At 38.1% G+C, this 18914-nt stretch overlaps 2 protein-coding genes across 4 annotated transcripts in view; one reads left to right on the top strand and one right to left on the bottom strand.

Annotated features, from left to right (window-relative positions):
• Positions 1 to 999: 999 nt before the first annotated feature.
• On the top strand, positions 1000 to 10555 carry LOC100646656. Its single transcript, XM_048406553.1, has 4 exons — positions 1000 to 1420; positions 4141 to 5091; positions 5888 to 7748; positions 8166 to 10555. Exons 1-4 carry the CDS (start codon positions 1208 to 1210, stop codon positions 9170 to 9172), a joined length of 4032 nt encoding a protein of 1343 aa, XP_048262510.1. The 5' UTR covers positions 1000 to 1207; the 3' UTR covers positions 9173 to 10555.
• Positions 9531 to 18914, bottom strand: part of LOC100650959 (tyrosine-protein kinase CSK) — a 26891-nt gene continuing 17507 nt past the window's right edge. For all 3 annotated transcript variants that reach the window (XM_003395921.4, XM_012309144.3, XM_012309145.3), the window contains 6 exons: positions 15512 to 15895; positions 13827 to 14480; positions 12843 to 13038; positions 12663 to 12749; positions 12483 to 12575; positions 9531 to 12401 (listed from right to left, as the gene is read on the bottom strand). In XM_003395921.4, coding sequence (XP_003395969.1) covers positions 12306 to 12401; positions 12483 to 12575; positions 12663 to 12749; positions 12843 to 13038; positions 13827 to 14480; positions 15512 to 15867 — 1482 coding nt within the window. In that variant the 5' untranslated portion in view covers positions 15868 to 15895 and the 3' untranslated portion in view covers positions 9531 to 12305. The remainder of the gene's footprint in view (positions 12402 to 12482; positions 12576 to 12662; positions 12750 to 12842; positions 13039 to 13826; positions 14481 to 15511; positions 15896 to 18914) is intronic.

Here is an 18914-nt window from a genome sequence, read left to right as displayed (position 1 = left end):
TTCTAACGCGATTACTTTGATAAATCCCGAACTAAACGGAGTTCGTCCTTTGTTCTTTAAAAGTTTTACTCGCTGGCTCATTTTAATACCAGATGAAATAATTTGAACTTTCCCACGATTCGTTGATACTCGATTCTCGCGGATACTTGATATCATTGTAAAATTTGAGCGGATTCGTTTGATAATCCGATCGAAATAGAAAAGCTCGCTTACCTTGACGCGGAAGCTATAAAAAGCTTGAGCACCAGGAAATTCTGAAATTTTTTCATTTCTGATCTGCTTTCTATCTTTGCCATTTCGATGGGAGGAGTTGCAGTTGGGAATTTTCGAAAGCGCGCAACAGACTCTTACGTATTTATTAAAAATTTCTCGATATTTTAATCAAAGGATTAGATCTTCGGTAAAACCGAGTTTAATCTTCGTATTTCTTCTGGAAATGTAAAAAGTGTGGAAAGTTTAACAAGCTCAGTTTCAAAGTTAAAGTAATTTGGATACAATTTTTCGGTTCAGAGCTCAATTCGCGAAGTAAACGTGTAATACGCTTGCCCACAAATTAGAATCCAAACGAGAAAGCCGAAGTTCCTTAACTTCATGTTCGTAAAATTTTATGCCACTTGTCGTGTAGTAACAGAGTATGAAAGTTATCACGTACGATGCAACGATTATTACGCAAATTTCTAGCCAATCTTATAAAATACTTTTTCCTACAGTTATTCGTAGAAATCTTACATCTTATAAAGATGTAATTTTTGTTTAAACGAAGCACATGCATATTCCGATATCTGATAACATCTTTCGAGGATCACTTTTCCAATCGAAAGATGCCGCTCCTCTAAATATTCGTACGAAAACAAGTAAATCTACTTAAATCCATCGTACTGGGAACGTAACGTAAATGACAAATAGATTATTCGCGCGAAAACGGTTCGAACGACTCGCAACAAGTCGAAGAATGATATCAATCGTTATCGCTACAACTTCATGCCACGACAAAGTGGAATCTACCAACGGTGCAAACGTCACCCGTAAACCAATACCAAATCCGACAATCCCTTCAGGCTGCCGTAATTCAAAATTCCATGTGACAGGACCGCAACGAAACTCGCCATCCAACAGCAAAACCAACCACTTCCGTTGAACCGTCGTAAACAACACAGCGAAAAATCTCTGAAAAAGACCGAATTCAAAGGACTTAACCTGCCTCTTCATGATTAATTTACCTCAGCATCTGCCGTTTGTGTCGTCGATTATGCCAAGCCAGAACCTACCGATACAACAGACGAGCCAGAATTTCCCGATAACGTACCAACAACCGCAAACGGTCACCCAACAAATGCAAACCACTCCTTCCGTTGCTTATACAACCAATCCGCAAGGTATTTCGCTAGTGTTGCAAGACTTATTAACAGTTCGTACTATCGTATGTACGTGTATGTACATGTAAACGTATGTATATGTATATATATATATATATATATATATATATATAGTGCGTGTATCGATTATCGACAGAGCTGGGATTTCACTGGTAAATATTGCTTCTCGGATCGAGGATCACGGTCGAACGGATTCGGTTTAATGAAACGCTTTGAGAACCTAATGAAGGTTTTTCGTTGCAATTCGGTGGCAGTGGTTTCGTAGTATTTAACGCGTTGATCGTGGACACAAAGTTGGTACGGTGGTCATTTAAGCTTTTTCAAGGGGTTTTTTTTGTTACGAGTTCGTTAATTTCGTTTTTTATCGTTTGGAAGAATTTTGGACGATGTCGTTTTGATAAATATTATAAATTTCCAATATGTACAACGGTGTAGCTACTTAAGATAAGACGTTCATTTGGTGAGTTTCTTTTATCATGAAAGTTGGGAGATTTCCGATGATATCTTGATAAACGTTACAAATTTCTAATGTAACGGCTGTAGTCGTTTAAAAGAAGAGTTTTTTAGGTAACCAGTTTATCGCGTACTTGTTTTTCTAATTCGTGAGGATTTCAGATACTTCGATGAGTATGATAGGTTTCGGATGTAGGCCGAAGTGCGTGTGGTTGTGACGATTGTGGGAAACATGGAACGATATTTGGCAGAAAAGTAAATTGAAAATGTAAAATAAAAGAGAAGAAAGGAGAAAAAGATTGCGCTTCGTGGTAAAAATAACTAGACTCGCGTTTCCAATCTCTTCCTGATTTCTATATTTTTCAATAAAATTCGTCAACTTTCCTCTATTATTCCTGTCGTTTTATTCAATTATTTTTTATTCCTTTTTCGGAGATTTCCAATATTTTCAAAGTAGGTACATCCTCTCTTACGGGTAGTTCTTATTGTTGGTCAAGCTTGACGATTTTTCAAAATCGAGCTCCTCGGAGAATTCAAATAGAAAAATTTCGTTTCCTGTGGTTGCACGAAATATTCCATACGATGGTCACAAGTCACCGGGAAATACTTAGCCGCGTTTCCTTTGTACAAGAATTTCACATATTCTCAATCAACTCCACGCACCGACTGCTTTTGCCTTTGATTTTAACGTGTTTTCGTCGCCGTCGTGCTCGTTTAAAAAATATCGTTAATATCATTTTGTATCAAATGAAATTAACATAGCTACCAGACAAACGAATATTACTCGTTTCCTGAAAAACCTTCTGAATTTATCGGCTATCGTCGAAAGCTTATATCGTCGAATTTATCGCGTTATTTCCTTCTTCCACTATCTTATATCAAAATACTCTTTTTTTTTTTTGCCACCGAGTGATCCGAAATTAAAAAAAAAAAAATAAGCAAAGATGTACTTGTCACATTTTTCGCCTGTGATCCTCGTATTAGGTTGCGCTGTGAGCGTAAAAAAATTGCAGATTTTAAAAAAGTATGAATAACCTTTGGAAAAATGTTGCACGTTCAAGATTAATGTTATATCGATCGAGTCCTAACGCATAAAGCTAAATTATTATTCGCATTATATTTTCGTTCTTCTATTTTGAACGACTAAATTACCTTCTATATATAATGCGAGTTGAAAATTGAATATGCAGTAAAAATTGCAGGCGAAATTTCACGTTAAATAAAAAACGAGCCGAGAGTTTATCGAGCATGGTCGATTTTACCTTAATAGAATTCTACCGCGAAAATTACGATACAGCTCATTTCAGAATCGATTGTTCCTAAAATAAAGTCCTATAAAGGAATTTCGTTTCGCAGTTCCGATCCACATTTTTATACCAAACATCTTTAGGATCGCGGCACGATTTTCAATCCACCGTGAGCGAATATTCCCATTGCTGCGACGATGTAGACATTCTCGATATTTTCACAGACAAAAAGTGTCTCTTCGTGCTTCCCGCGATAATTTCAATCTTCTTTAGCACAGCCAACGACCTTAACGAAGTCATTGAAACGTTCAAACTGCGAAGTACCGCGAGTATTAAGCTTTATTTCACCGATAGCCTGTTTTTAAAAACAGATTCTTACAAGCAATTCCTTCGGTTTATCCGCGAGATAAGAATATTTCAAAGCGCGAATTTTAAGATATATATATGTATATATCTGTAATACAAAGAGAGTACTTGTTTAAATTCGTGTTAAGTTAAATCAGTCCTCTCCTGACAAACAAAAATATTTCCTATGTAACGTGTGTTAACCGTATGTTTAAACATCACGTGTTCCTATACCTACAATTGTATTATCAAAAGCACGTGAGCATCTCTAAGTATTACAAAGGTAAACATTTTTTGCAAACGGTGAGGTTGCCATAAAACCGTCTACGACATATAGAAGGATTTACGCGATAGTGCTAGATTATACGATAAATTAATTACTGCGCTTAATTCTGATCCGAATTTCCGAATCTCTAACGCAGCGATGATAAAACTACGCGAATAATCCTATCTAGGAAGAACGTCGATGATCCTGTAAACATCGAAAAATATGATCTTTGAGAATAATTTCGCGCTTACCATCGTATTTAAACTTCGGAATCAAATTATTAACTTCCTCCCCTGATATTTTCCCTCTCGTCGATCATAAGTGAGATATTTAAGATTACCAAGTTAGATAGGGCACCCCGTATAATAAGCAAAGAAAGGAATATTTATTCGTGAATTGTGGCATTCTAGCGCTCAACCGTACGATTCTTTTATACTAAACGATGCAAAAGGACACCGTTCGTCCGTTAACTGGACAAATTATCAATACAGATTCCTTCAAGCCGTTCTACCAACTCCATCAAGCGGACGTATTCCTGGCGAATCATCAGTACCAGCCAAATCTGCAACCTCCAAGAAACACGTACCCGTCGTCGTTTCAACCAGTCCTTGTGCAAACGCAACCCAACTACGGTAGCCTGCCTCAAAACATCCTCGACCAGATTCGTAGCTGCGTTAGCAGCGCAGCGCCGATATTTATCCTGCCAGGTGGTTGTCATCGACAAACCGGTGCAAGCAATTTAAACGAAGGCGTAGCGCAACACAGCACAGGACAGTCGACAAATGTGAATCCCTTCGCGTCCATCCACTGTCCACCCTCGTTCTATCCTTATCCGGTGCCTATGCCGGTGTTGGAGCCATTCGGAGTTCAAACTCGAGGCAAAGACGGTTCTCGCGGTTGTTCCTCGTGCTGTCAGAGGAAGCAACGCGGCTTGGATGGCAAGGAATATGCTGTGGGATGTTGCTGCGACGTTCACGAACAAGAGGAGCATCGTTGCACGGCTACGAACGGCGATACTATTTGCTCGAAACGAGATTGTCCAGCTTCCATAAGTTTGCAGGCGTTGGCGTCGCAATTTCTCTCGCTGCCAGGAATTATTTCTTGCGCTGCTACTAGGTTAATTTTAAGAAAAATACCTGGATCGAATATAACCGGTAGCACGGAGGACACGATGGATAAGGCGATCAAGTGCCTGGAGACGCTGAACAAGGAGCAGCTGCTGGCCGAGTGCAGAAACGCGCAGCATGCGAACGCGCTCATCAACCTTCACATGACTACCAATCCTCCGGTGAATATTATTCCGCTGTTTACGTTGCTGCAACTCAAGGTGAACGTCTTGAAGGCGCAAGTGGAGAATTTGATTAATAAGAAGGTGACAGAGTGTCAAGGATTTGGATTCGAGGTGAGCATCTTCGTCTCAATGCTGTCCTTCCTTCTGAATTTTTTATTAATCTTTCTTAACTTTCTCGGGATAATGAGTGAGATCGCAAGTCCATTCGTTTGTTTGCAAACTCGTTTGTCCCAATTTCTTCTTCTACTTTCTTGTCATATCACATCTGTCTAGTGTTTAACTATTCCTTGGTGATTAAATTTTGCAAGGATATATCCAGTTCATTGCAACAACCTTATTTCACGAATGTATCGGGAGAATTCAAATCGTATAGACCTAACTCGCTCAGATTTAAATGATTTAAAAGCACGCAAAGGTCAAAGTCGCGTTCAACGTTAAAACCATCGATGGTCGATTCAACGACACGGTCGTGTAAAGTATAAAGCGCGAGGTCGCTCGAACGAGATCGCGAAGCAAATCGCTGGAGGTTAATTAAAATTGTCCCAAGAATCGAAAGTCGTGTTAGTCGTGTAGAAATAATTCCAAATCATCTCACAGTCGTAAAGTAAATTCGGGGTTTCATCGAAAATGCACAAGTTCGATCGAAGCTCGTCTCTTATTCGATAAACCCGAAAAGAAATTCGATAAATCTGAGAAGACGTTTCTCCGTTGCTTCGATTCCTTCTTCGAACCTCGCTCTCACGAAAGCCAAAATTAACCCGACGATGCTCCGTCTTCCACGTCGGTTAACTCACCCTCTGTCTACCCACGCATCGCTGGTAATTTTCCAACAGAACGTGAATATTATGAAAACACGTTCGCTCACAGGCTCACGAGGAATATCATTCGCCATTGTCTGTGTTCCCAGGTAGAGACCAGCGGCCCCATAGATCCGACCGTGCTGTCGATGAAGACGAACGCCGAGCTGCGTCAACTGTTATCAGCTTTGCGGCAAAAAGAATGCGACGAGAGGGTGAACGTCAACTTCTCGCCCTACCATTCTCAGAAGGTGATCGCCGAGTGCCGTCTGAACAACGTTCAGGCGAAAATTCGCCAAGTAGAGACGGAGTTCGACAGGAGAAGAGACATCTCGGTACCCGGTCCGACTCTCACTTCCAGAATTATCCGACAGTTTTCTGAATCTACGTGCGCGTTTGGCTTCGCCCAGGCGGGACTGTTCGAGCCTTACGTGCAGGCAAGAATGTCAGACTCGCCAGATCCGTTTGCACGAAACCCGAGGAGGCTCGCGTTGAAACCTCACGAGCCTGGACAGAGAACTGTCCAGTGGAAGGAAGAAGATAAGGCCGTTGCTACGTCTGAGAATGGAACGACCACGTGCAGAGACGCGGAAACGGGCGAAGATTGCGTTGCTCGTTCGAAGGAAAAGGGAGTGGAATCAAAATCCAGCGAGGACACTTGCAGCTGCGAAGAAAGTTCCTCGCAAGAGAGTCTCGATGAGGGTAAAAAAAAACTTGGCTTAAGAATCGATCGGCATGGAAACGTGATCGTAAGTAGCGCGTGCTGTTCGGAAGGCGTGCCCTTGTTCAAACTTGCATCGCGTATTGTCGAGAAAATGAAGCAGAAGAACGAAGGAGAAAGAGTAAAGGGAGAAGGGCGTGAGTCGAGAGACGAGGAAGAAGATTCTGTGATAGAGTTTCGTATCAAGGAGATTGGCGTCGACGGTAAAGAGTTTGAGATAATTACGATTGACGATGACGACGAGGATACGAAAAGTAAGACGTTCGATGGTGGAAAAGCGAGTATTAAGAAGGAGCGTGAAAGTGATACGGATGTTGGAGAGAAGGTGGGCGTCGGGATAGAAACCGGTACTTTGAGAAAGACAGATATCGAAGAAAACTCTGAAGGGATAGAAGCTTCCGTTGACGCAGGCTTTCCAATAAAGCAAGAGACCGAAAGTATAGAAAGAATGATAGATTCTGATTACAAAGACATTAAGGAAGAACCGGCGGAGAAGGGCGAAAGCGATCAGAAGCGTTCTACGACGACAGCTGGCGTGGAACCAAAAAAGGAGACGGTAGTCTGGGAATCAGATGCGAAAGTAAAAGCAAAAGCTAAGGATTACGTCCTGGTAACTGAGAAAGAAATCGTTCGAAAGCCTGACAACATCGAATCGCTGGGTGTTACGTCTTCGTCCAAAGAAACAGCAGATGACGAAAAAGAAGATGACAGAGCGTTAAAAGAGGAACCAATCGTTGAGAATGCACCGATACACCAAGAAACCGTAAATCAGACGGTTGCAAACAGGCAACCGTCGCGAAAGTCGTCTTCCGATTTGTATAAAACGTTAAACTACACCGTTATAGCGAAGCCAGTGAGCCCAAATAAACAGCGAAAGGAACTTGAATGCGTTTCGAATAAAAACGAGATCGATTCCGAATCGCAGAAAAAAGATAGAAAAAGGAAAAATATACAGATCGTCTCCATGATGACTCGTGTTAAATACAATAAGCAATTTGTAGATTTCTGGGGATGGAAGAATGCGAATGAAAGACAGATAGAACGTGATTCCTCGAAGAGTGTTGACAAAGAAAATGAGAATGACGAGGATGATAGATGTCTTCTTTCGAAGAAAGAACATTCTTCTGTGACACGCAGCGACGAACAACGCGAATTAATATCGATGATTTCTACGAGCAGCGAAACCAACGATGACATTGAAAAGAATACGCTCGCGGAAAAGATGTTCCCAAAGAGTGGTCGAATGAATGGTGAGTAAATACGTAATTATGGTAATATTATAACACCTTGATACCTTAGATAAATTATCCCATCTACTATCTGAAAACAGCCAAGAAATATTTTATTGCCTGTTTATGCTGCCTTTGTTTTTCTTTATTCAATTTAAAATATTTTCTCGTTACCTCGCAACAGACTGTACAATGTATATCTTTTAAAAAATACGAAACAAAGCAACTTCAAATAACTCGACGTATCTTGCAAAATGAAAAAATTATCAGATGGGGTATTTTAATTAAAAAGGAGAGAACACTCGGTGAATATCATTGAATCGGTCGGAGAACGATAGGAAATTATAAAAAAGCAATGCGTTTTATTTAATTCGGATAGTACAGTTTTGATATTGGGTACACTTCGGTAGAAATACAAGCGACCGATATGATCCGTAGGCGAGAAGATGACAAATGGGCTGAGACGTTTTCCACCGCTGAAGCATACATATTCAAACGCAGCAGGAACAACAACAGCCGAGATCTCGGAAAATCTACTTCGTCGAAAAGAGATTGAGTCAAACTGCTCGAGGATCGTTTGCGATAGAAGTAGCTCTTATCATTGCAGTTCGAAAATGGAAAATGGCATTGTCTCCGTGATATATTCCATGATGGAAAGTCGGTTTGTTTTCTTGAACTCGTTGCTCGGCAATATAGCGAATTTCCAAGGCGTCCTCTCCAATTTCCATCTCGACAAACCGTTCAACGATTCTCACGACGAAGATAATTTAAATTCGAATCGAGACGACGCAAAGAATAAAAGGCTAAAATCGCAGAAAAACAATCGGATTGCACTTCCGCCGAATACGAGCGCTTACAACGGTGGTGAGCACGATGTTTCCGGCGGAAATCGTGTTTCCGTTGGCGAACAGTGTATTAACGTGCACGAAACGAGACATTCGATAATCGTGGACAGAGAAAAGAACGATTATCTGCTGATTGGCGGTTCTATTAGCGGTCAATCTCGAGAATTATCGAGAAACGGTTTCAAACGACCATATCATACACGCAGAAACATACTGATAAGAAGTCGACTGAAAAGTTCGGGAAATTCGAGACACGAATATCTGCGTCCTTTCACGATCTTCAAAAGATTGAAGGGAAATAAAATAGTTGCGTCTCAGACAGGTTCGCAAATGCAACATCGACCAAAAGCTAGACAAAGATTTTTAGCTTTGCCTGGAATACCCGAGGATGTGGAGACGTTAAGCAACGGTAAACAGGCTAATGCATTTGTAACGATGAATAACGCATCTGAGAACGTAATAACGCAGCAGAATAGTAAACGTAATAATTGCGACGCTGTAACTGATTGCTCCGCTCTTTCCATTGATCGTTGCTCGACAGAGAAGCATCAGGTAATTAACGATTCTCTCAATGGGATGGTAGTAAATGAAGAGATATAGTTTGAATGAATATCACGATTTTATTAGCGTTTGGCAGTAAAGTATAACGTTGGAGATTAAATGGAGAAATAATGACATAAGAACAAACGAATATCGTATAGATTTACTTTTGTGCGAAATGAAATTTTCTTCCAACTAGCATCTCCCTTCTTTGAAAGTTGTACTTCTCCGGAACATCGTACAAATGCTCTCTAATCGTTTGGTGTCTTTGGAAGACCCAATCGTATCGATAAGCTTTACGTATCAGTGTACACACAATATATAAATGATCCTCTTAAAGAGAAAAAGAAAAACATTGTGAATAGGCGAATATACACGTTTGTCTCGTAATTGGAAATAATTGTAACCAGTGAGCGAATACAGTACACCTTCTTTCGTTTTATTAATCGCTAATTTGCTTCGTTTAACGGCTGTTATCTCTGATCGATGAACCACAGTTTATAACTGTGGTCAACTGTCTACTGAGAATCTTTAAAATCGGTAATGTATACTTTGTAACAACGCGGCCATACAGGTCAAACGCTCTTCTACACCCTCAAAATCATACGGGTCGAATTTTTTTGGAGGCCAGAATGAAAACTTTCTTAATGTAAATTCATTTCACGTGCACTGCCATGCACGTGCATTGTCACAGTCATCCACGTCAACGCAAAGGCATTCAGTTCTTCAGACATTTCAGATTCAAATACATCCGTGCATTGTAAACTATAGTCTGTCCAAGATCAATTGGTTGATCAAGATCATTGAAGAAAGAGAAACCCCACACCGTATCCAAATCCCAATATAACGCTGATTCTGTTCTTCGTTTCTCGTCTTAAAGACATAAATATAGAAACACGTGAACTTACATTTTGTCTTAAAAAAATAAAAAAAAAAAAAGAAAGAAAAATCGAAGCATTTGATAGCTTTAGAAAAAAAGAATACTTCGCTTGTTAGTTTATCCAGAGTCAAGGATGTAACTTTGAATAATCAATAAATTTTGGACAAACTTTAGCGAACTCATCCGAATCATGAATATCGTATAATTTGTTATTCAATATGTATATATATATTAAATTTCTTACAAACTAACAAACTTATCATAAGTAAAAAATTAACGAATCTAACACACTGGTCGCACTCATAAAAGCTTAATGCTGATCTGTAACAAAATCTCGCTTATATGTTAAATTACACAGGATAATTATGAAGTAACGTTTGTCACACCACACTGTAAATACGATGCGGCTTAAAAAAGATATAACAAAATGTAGGGTTTCGATATTCAACGTAGAAACGTGGGAAATGCCAAAGCAAGGGGTGACATTCGATATGGATTACGTTGGATGTGAAATATGCATCCATGAATGTCTTCATAGTCGCAAATAGAGGTCGACAAATGTAGTATCATCGAAAAAACGTTAGGTACTGGATTAGAGCCATATACATTATATTACATGCTATCGAAGTTATAAACGGACTGGTACGCTTATAAATACGCTACATGTTTATTACGACTATTCTACGACTCAAACTAGATACGCACTTTCGCGAAACAGATTCGGTCTATCGTTAAAGATTATTATCGTTCTTACAAAGCTCGGTTCAGTCATGACGGTCCTTCTTTCGGATACTATTGCAAGTAATGAAAAAATGCGAGGAACTGAGTACATTGGCTTTGATTTCGGATAATAAGTCTCTGCGTATATGATTCTGATAGAAATTATGTAAATTAGATCCAAAACCTGATATCAAGTAACATACTTTGTATACCAATCTTCCAGTTTTCATAGCGAACCAAGAAACTATCTCTTCAACATTTGTCATATCTTTTTCTATTTCGCTTGAAACTACCTATCCTCTACGAATAAATATCATTAGTCCGTTATAACCATTGGAGAAAGTATTAAATAAGTGGTGGTTCCTATATTACAGAAGGAAGATAGAATAACACGAAACGCCTACGGTTTAATAACTTTAAATATGTAATTATCCGATCCTTCTTTTTTTTTTTCTATACCATTTCGTTAGGTAGTGCAATTGAAATATGGACATTCGGATAGTTATGTAAAGTAACCATCTTAAAAACTAAAAACAAAAACATATAGACAATTCTTGTTAAATCTTCTAACCAATATCAATCTGTGTATTGGAAATATTAATTCTTCTTATTTTTCCCATTCTGATAACCAGATATGTACAAAAGTATTTACAAATACATTTACATCACTAATATATAGTCAAATATCTCACGGGCAACTTAAATAATCATGTATAATAGTTTGCAATAATTTAGTTAAAAATTAATACTTCCTATGACAAATCTTTGATTAAAAAAAACGTATACGACTAACAAGTACTTGTAATCTACAATCACTATAATACGATACAAACATCTCTCTGACAAACCGTCGACGATAAAAATCTAGTTACCTTTTTTCTGTTCTACCGTTACACGTAAGTGAAAAAATTCCAATATATCCATCCTTATACAAGTTAAGTCCAAACGATTACTTTGTAATAAGTATTTATCATGAATAATTACGTTTCATTTTCTTTAAATTCAATTCAATGTAAGGCGCTTCTTACACCTGGAAATATTTCTCGAGTCATGACAATAACGAAAATTGCTCGAAAAACCGCGAGATTAAGCAGCTTTATAAAGACTGCCATACTCGATCTCAAAAAAACACGACAATGAAAGGAAAGAACTAAAAAGAAAAGTAATTGAAAAAGGAAAAGAATTGTATTGTGAATATCCTTTCAAGTGTTACCTGAATTTCGGATGTACAAGTTGTACTTCTTTCGTTCAAGACTTACAACTTGGCCAAAGGCACGATTGATGTATATTAATTTATATGGAAAGTATTTTTGTAAAAGAATATGAAAACCAAAAAAATATCTTTAAAAATAAAAATAATAATAATAGCGATAATAATAATGTAACAATAAATACAAGCAACGCAGATTCTACTTTTGTACAATAAAAAATGTACAATAGAAAATTGCTTTTTGTAACAAAAGTATTTAGAGCCACTACCTTTGACCCTGACTTAAAAAAAAATCTCGAAAATTCTAATTCCTTCGTTTGTGTCTTTTCTACTTTAATCTAGGAATAATAAGTAGCATTTCTTCTTTTTCTTTTTTCTTTTCTTTAATTCACACCTTTGGTGTACTCAGCTTTCAGTTGACCCAGCACTAATTTTATATCGTAAAAAGTAGGTCGGTTTTCAGGTTGTAAGTCCCATGCCTGGTAAAGAATATTTACTTCGTAACAACGTATAACATAATTTTTACGTATATATATATCATAGAAAATTTTTAGACATACTTGTCTCATGATATCGTAAACTTCGTGAGGACAACCATCAGGTGGCTCCATTTTATATCCCTTTTCCACACACTTCACAACATCGGCTAGTGGCTGAAATCAACAGTGAAGAAAATCAATGTGGATTACTTTAACACAGACGATAGTTCAACAAGAAAACATACATAGAACTCTACTCACAATTCGTGGATATGGTACACGTCCAAAGGAATAAATCTCCCACAAGAGTATTCCAAAACTCCACATATCAGACTTATTTGAAAACTTCTGAAAACAAGAAATTGCAAATTGCGTATATACGTGAATGGTGTCGTTAAAATTGGGCATTGTGGAATCGTTATTTCACAACTTGATATTTACATTTTGCTTTAAAGCCTCTGGTGCAGTCCATTTGATGGGCAGCTTCCCTCCTTCGAGAGAAAAATTTTCGTCCCGTGCCAAACCGAAATCCGACACTTTCGCAGAGTTATCCTCCGCGACGAGAACGTTTCTCGCGGCCAGATCTCTGTGCACTACGTGTCTGGATTCTAAATACGCCATGCCTGCGCACGTGTCGCTGAAAGGTAACAAAATGCATACTTAAAACCAGCCCTCTCTGACACACGAGACGATATAATTTATGCAAAGTGTAACGGCGCGCTGATTTCAACGAAGCTTCGTAGATAAACAGAAAATATTTTACCTCTTGCGTCCAATCAACTTCTGTTAAATTTACTTTCAATGAATTAAGCTTTGACTCAATTTCAAGTAATGTTAGTACATGTTATTTATTTCAAGATTGCGTCAGTACTACTTATTGTTACAATAGCATTGGATCATCTGACACATGTACCAATTTAACTTTTGTTTCAACGAGTAGAAAGACATAATATCTTAAGAAGAATTTTAACCAAGACTATATATTTTGTATCTTTATTTAACAACAGAAAAACAACGATCGAGCCAAACTACAATGGTCCAAAGAACGTAACACAATATTTTTAGATCAAAGAAGAAAATCTGTCATCAAATCAGAATTAAGACAAGTATTCGTGCATATTGTTCACTCGCATTATCAAATGAAATTTCTAGAAATTTTGTAACAACGGAGAAATACGATTGAGTTGAAAATGAGGCGAAGAACGCAGCATGCGCAGACTTTAGGAGGACATGGCGAGTAGGTCGCGTACCAGCATGAAGAACGCGAGCAAAATACCATTCGTATTTCTCTATTTCGCAAACTATTCGATATCTACGCAAACGAGCATCCGCCTATATGCAAAGTTTCGAAGAAATCAGCGCGTGACACCTCGCGTGTTTCCCCAGCGAAGCATAAATCCAGCTGTATCCGTGCTTTTTACGTACTACGCGAAGTTGATCTGGTCCTTCTTGGAAACGTGCAGTCTCCCTCTTGATCTCAGGTAATCCACCAGGGATCCTTTACTCATATATTCCGTAACCAGGTACATGTGTTGATTATTGAAAACAAGGCCGAGCAGTTTCACCAGATTGTCGTGGATCAGCGAAGTCATGAGACTCGCTTCGGCCAGAAACCTCTGCGCCGCCTCGCTGTTGTCTTTCAGCATTTTCACGGCGACCCTTTCGCCCCGATAAACGCCCAGCAACACGTCACCGAACTCTCCTTTGCCGATACACTCCCTCAATTCAAGCTCGTGGGTCTGTATAACCCAACCAGCATCGCTGAACGCCTTTAGATCCACGCAGAAGTCCTGTTTGCCCTGTTTAGGCAGAGATTTGGTGAGCTGCGTGCACAATCCATCGGCATCCTGCTCGTAATGCTCGACCAGCAAGGCCAGATTTTCAAAAAATTCTTCTTCGTCGATAGTTAATTGTTTGTTCGTGTATTGCACTCTGTAATGTTGGACACGGCCCTCGTAGCACACGCACAGCGTATAGTCGCCGGGGAAATTCGTCGACTCCCGGACTAGGAACAGGCCGTCCTCGCGCGGCCGCAACAATCGTTCGGCAGTTTCCCTCGATATCTTCCCGTGGAACCATCTAAAAACAACGGATAATCGTGAGTTTGCGTGAAATGAAATTCGATTAATGCGCTGATTAGCGTATAATTGTGCGAGCCGATATTCTTGCCAGGACAATTAAAACAAGCAGATCCCTATAGGCAGAAGTTCGAGGATCTCGTAGCGAAAATTACCTTTGTCATTTGAATTTCTTTTATCAATATATATATCATATTACACGATCGATGCAAGTATATTTATAGTTATATCATAGTGGAATTGTTTCTACTCAAATCATATACAGTTATAAAATAAAGATCGTTTTCGCGTCGTTGAATTTTCACTCGAGTACAAGTCACGGCATATGCATAAGTCATTTTTCATAATTGTTAGAATCCCGTGAAATTCATAAAAGTTACGTAAAAACTACGTACAAATACGATAGCTATAGTTTATATCAGAGAACCGCGTTTTATGTATACAAAGAATTTTCAAAATTAATCTTCTCGCGAATCAAAAAATCGAAATTTATATCGAAAAATATTATTCTGCGTTTTTTATTTATTTTTACTGATTATGATGATTTTTTTTACTGAATTACAATTTTTACTGAAAATTGATTAATTTTAATCTCATCTTATCTATGTATATATATAATGTTCAATTCTTGGATAATTCAGGGATCGATTCTTAAGTCTGAAAATCGAGAATTTTCACGTCCTAAACTACCACTCTTCCTCTGTCAATCTTCGATACTCTAAATAATAATTTCTCTCTTATGATCGTGTCTGTTTCTAACGCTAGAAATCCTTCTTCTTCTCTAACCGTCCGTCTGTGAAATGACTGTTTGGCAAATCGGTTGCCCCTAACGACAAATAAGGTCACATTGCCCATTTGTTTGAACTCTTAGGGAGTTTACATATATATATATATAGACATAATATACATTGGATGCAATAAAGGATTTTTATAAAAATCACATACTGCAAAACGCAAAGCTAAGGTCGATCATCCAATCGTTTCACATACGATCGATGTAATTTCGCGATGGTGCGAGAAACAAATACGTACGGCATAGCGTTGAGTTTGACCTCGTGCCTCGGATTCGCCGATAACGCAGCAGGATTGCTAGGATTGGTGACGTTCGAGGTGAGGATTACCGGTGGTGAGCCGGTGTTCATGTGACTGGTTATATTAGCAGAGGTGACGTTCGAATGCGTAGTCATCGTCGGTGATACTGGATGGGACGGAATGTTACTTGTAGACAAGTTGGAAGGAACGTTGTGTTGCGTGCTATTTTGTATAAGGGGATGGGATGTTACGTTTGAGGGGATCGTATGGTGATTTTGATTGCCATCGAGCTTCGCTTGCCGCGCTGGCGCTGACACATTCGGGTATCCGCCACCCGCATTGTGATACGTTGGCATCGCAACTCCCGCAGTGGCCTATGCGAACCTACAAAAAAAAAGGAGGAATTTTAAACACATTTTCATTCGCTGTAAAATGCACGGCTCCTTTTTATCTTTCGAAACACAAAGATGCTTCACAAAGTGATCCGATTATTTTGAACATCTTCATATTTCCATGCTGCTATTCTTCCTATCAACGAACAACGCCTCGAGTTTAAGGAACATACGAGAGAATCCAATTTTACGGCCAAATTTATGTGTACAAATTAGCAGCTCTTTCGCTGGTTGAGATAGAAAATTTAAAGACCTTCCTTAACATTTGACGATATCAACGTGATAATATTTGATTCAGAATATGTATCGTGATTGGCGATTTTTCCATCATTTTTAATTCGCAACTAGGTAATGACATATATTTTTAAAGAGTAGATCTCAGACGATGTGTCCACACATGTGATACGTTTTACCACTCTGAAATATGTTTTATCACGTAGAATAAAAAAAAAGTCGTGATAGTTTAAACGAACGTTCGCTTTCAGATGATATCATTTCCACATTTCAGTAACTTCCAGTCACACAGATTCTGCAAATCTGACGTTAGCGAGACGTATAAACGTACTAACCTTAAGATTAGAACTAATTTGACGACTATGAATCGATACTTAGAGACAATACGGTTGCAAACGTTTATTTGCAAGCGTTGGAAACGATAAAGCAACCAAGCTTCTTCGAGCAAGACTGAAATTGATAAACACGTTCGTAATGAATGAACTTCAAACCTCGTAAGAATTGTCCTTAAGAAAAAATTATGAATCATAACATTGTCATTCATAGCACTGTGACTTGATACATCTTTCTGAGTTAATAGGTGCGAAATTGTTCAGGATGAATGAAACATTCCGTGTACGAAAGTCGAATTACGTTTCGAACGACTCGACAGTGATATTTGCCATATTTGTATTTTATTTCGTTTCAGGCTATTAAATCGTTTTCGTTCAATTCGTTCAATGATAAGGAAATTTATTCAGATACTGGGTGCGTTATCGCGAAAAAGAAATTTTGATTTTCTCATATTCGATCGACTAATACTTGACTTTTATCGTTTGTCGATCCCCAAACGACAGGGCTTTATTCTATGGTATCGTTTTTATAAACAAAATGGTATTTATCAACTAAACGGTGTATGTTTCTCCTTGTTGCTCTTTTTCTTCTATGAACAAGGACAACGTGTTGATCATACCGCAGTCAACGCCTAATCTCCGCAAACTAAGTCAAGGACTTATTAAATCAATCTTCCAGTTTTGTCTGTGGTTTTAAACTTTTCTTATAATACATACGGTGTATTGCAAATAAAACGAAGCGTAACCTATATTTACATCTTAATATTTGATCAATAATTACGAAGATCGCGATTAAGAAGAGTAAAATTGTTTCCAAATACGAATAATTTTCTCTCATAAATTAGCAGATAATTATAAAAAGGAAACTATTTGCCTATGTAAAATAAAAGTAATTTCATACGACTAATCCAAAAAAAAATATTCCTATTTGAATGTAGCAAAAATCCAATTTTATCACACAGACAAAATATTCATTGTCGATTAGTGAAATGCTAAAGAAATTGTTTCATGTTCGAGGGATAGCTTTCAAGATATCAAAAAGTTATAAAGAACGTCTTGGCGCTTGGTATGCCACGTTTGCCAGAAAACAAGCTTTAGATATCCGGTTTCTCGAGTAACAACCATAAAGATTTGTTTCATCGTGGGGGAGGGGGGATTCGGTTCCAGAGCATGTGGTTCGAGCGTTGATTTTGTCTTTGAGATACACGATAGCCCTGCGCTTTTTCTTTCCTCCTTCTTTGCACTTGCGTATCGGTTAACGATACATTGCGTTCCATGTTAACGGACACAATGATCGCGAACACACGAATGCTTTTTACGCGATCCACCTAACAGTGTCACGTTTGATTAATATTTGTCGCGAGAGCAAGCGTAGCGAGCGCTTAAGCGAATCGTTGCGTCAAGCAGTTTCCGGGAAGTCCTGATTTTACCATGATTTTTCGTCATTTACAGTACTTCGTTAGAGCGAGTCAATTTTATGGATCTTTTCTTTTTAAGAAATTACTTGCAGTAAAACTTTATTTATCTGAGCGCCATTTATCTGGTGTGATCTGATCCGAACAAAGTTTTAATTACTGTCCGATTAAACCAACTTCCGTTAATTAAGCTCACTTATCTAAAAATAAATTCCTATTATACGAACTATAGACGCTTCTAAAGTAGAGTCAAACGAATGGAATTCCGATCCGCAACTTATAAAGCTGATTAATTATTTTAAAGATGGTCGTTGACCCAAATTTTTCCACTATCTTCTTTTTAATTGAACACGGTTTGGAAGTGGCTGTGGAGTGATTACTAGAATGATTAATAGATCTAAAGACTGCTGGAAAAAGAATTTAAAAGACAATTTTTTTAATTAGATAATGTCATATCCGTTTAAAAGTATCGCAGAGTAAAGTAAGAATGATATACCGCAAAATGATTCCCTCGATTTAAATAAAATCAATCTTTGTCCGTAAAGAATGAATAGAGGTATTTATTGAATATCGAATGTGAATATTTCATTCGTGCAACATGTATCTAGAATTTTAGAGGTGAAATATTATATAAATAAATCTTGAGTTTGATATTTATAAACGACCCTAGTTTACGAACGCTACACCCCTTTATTTTTTATTTCTTATTTAATTCAACATATTTAACCATCATACGTAAGCAATAACCTGCATGATACAACTTTTCCTGCAAGTCAGAGAAAAAGAAAAAAGGTTTACGAGGGATTTCAAATATTTCAACGTATTTTGAAAAAATGGAAAACGCAAGACTCGATATAGGATAATTTAAACTAAGCAGAACAAAACATTGATCAACGCTGCCAAAATCGCAAAAATACGATAAAACTACGTTACGATCATTCTTTCGAAAAAAAAAAAAAAAACACGATAGATATATCCGAGCGAATCTCAATCTTTTTACCAAACAACGCGAATTTCCAGAAACGTATAG

The sequence above is a fragment of the Bombus terrestris genome, chromosome 6 (genome assembly GCF_910591885.1).
Source record: "Bombus terrestris chromosome 6, iyBomTerr1.2, whole genome shotgun sequence".
NCBI lineage: Eukaryota > Metazoa > Arthropoda > Insecta > Hymenoptera > Apidae > Bombus > Bombus terrestris.
This window is presented reverse-complemented; position numbering and strand designations above follow the sequence as displayed.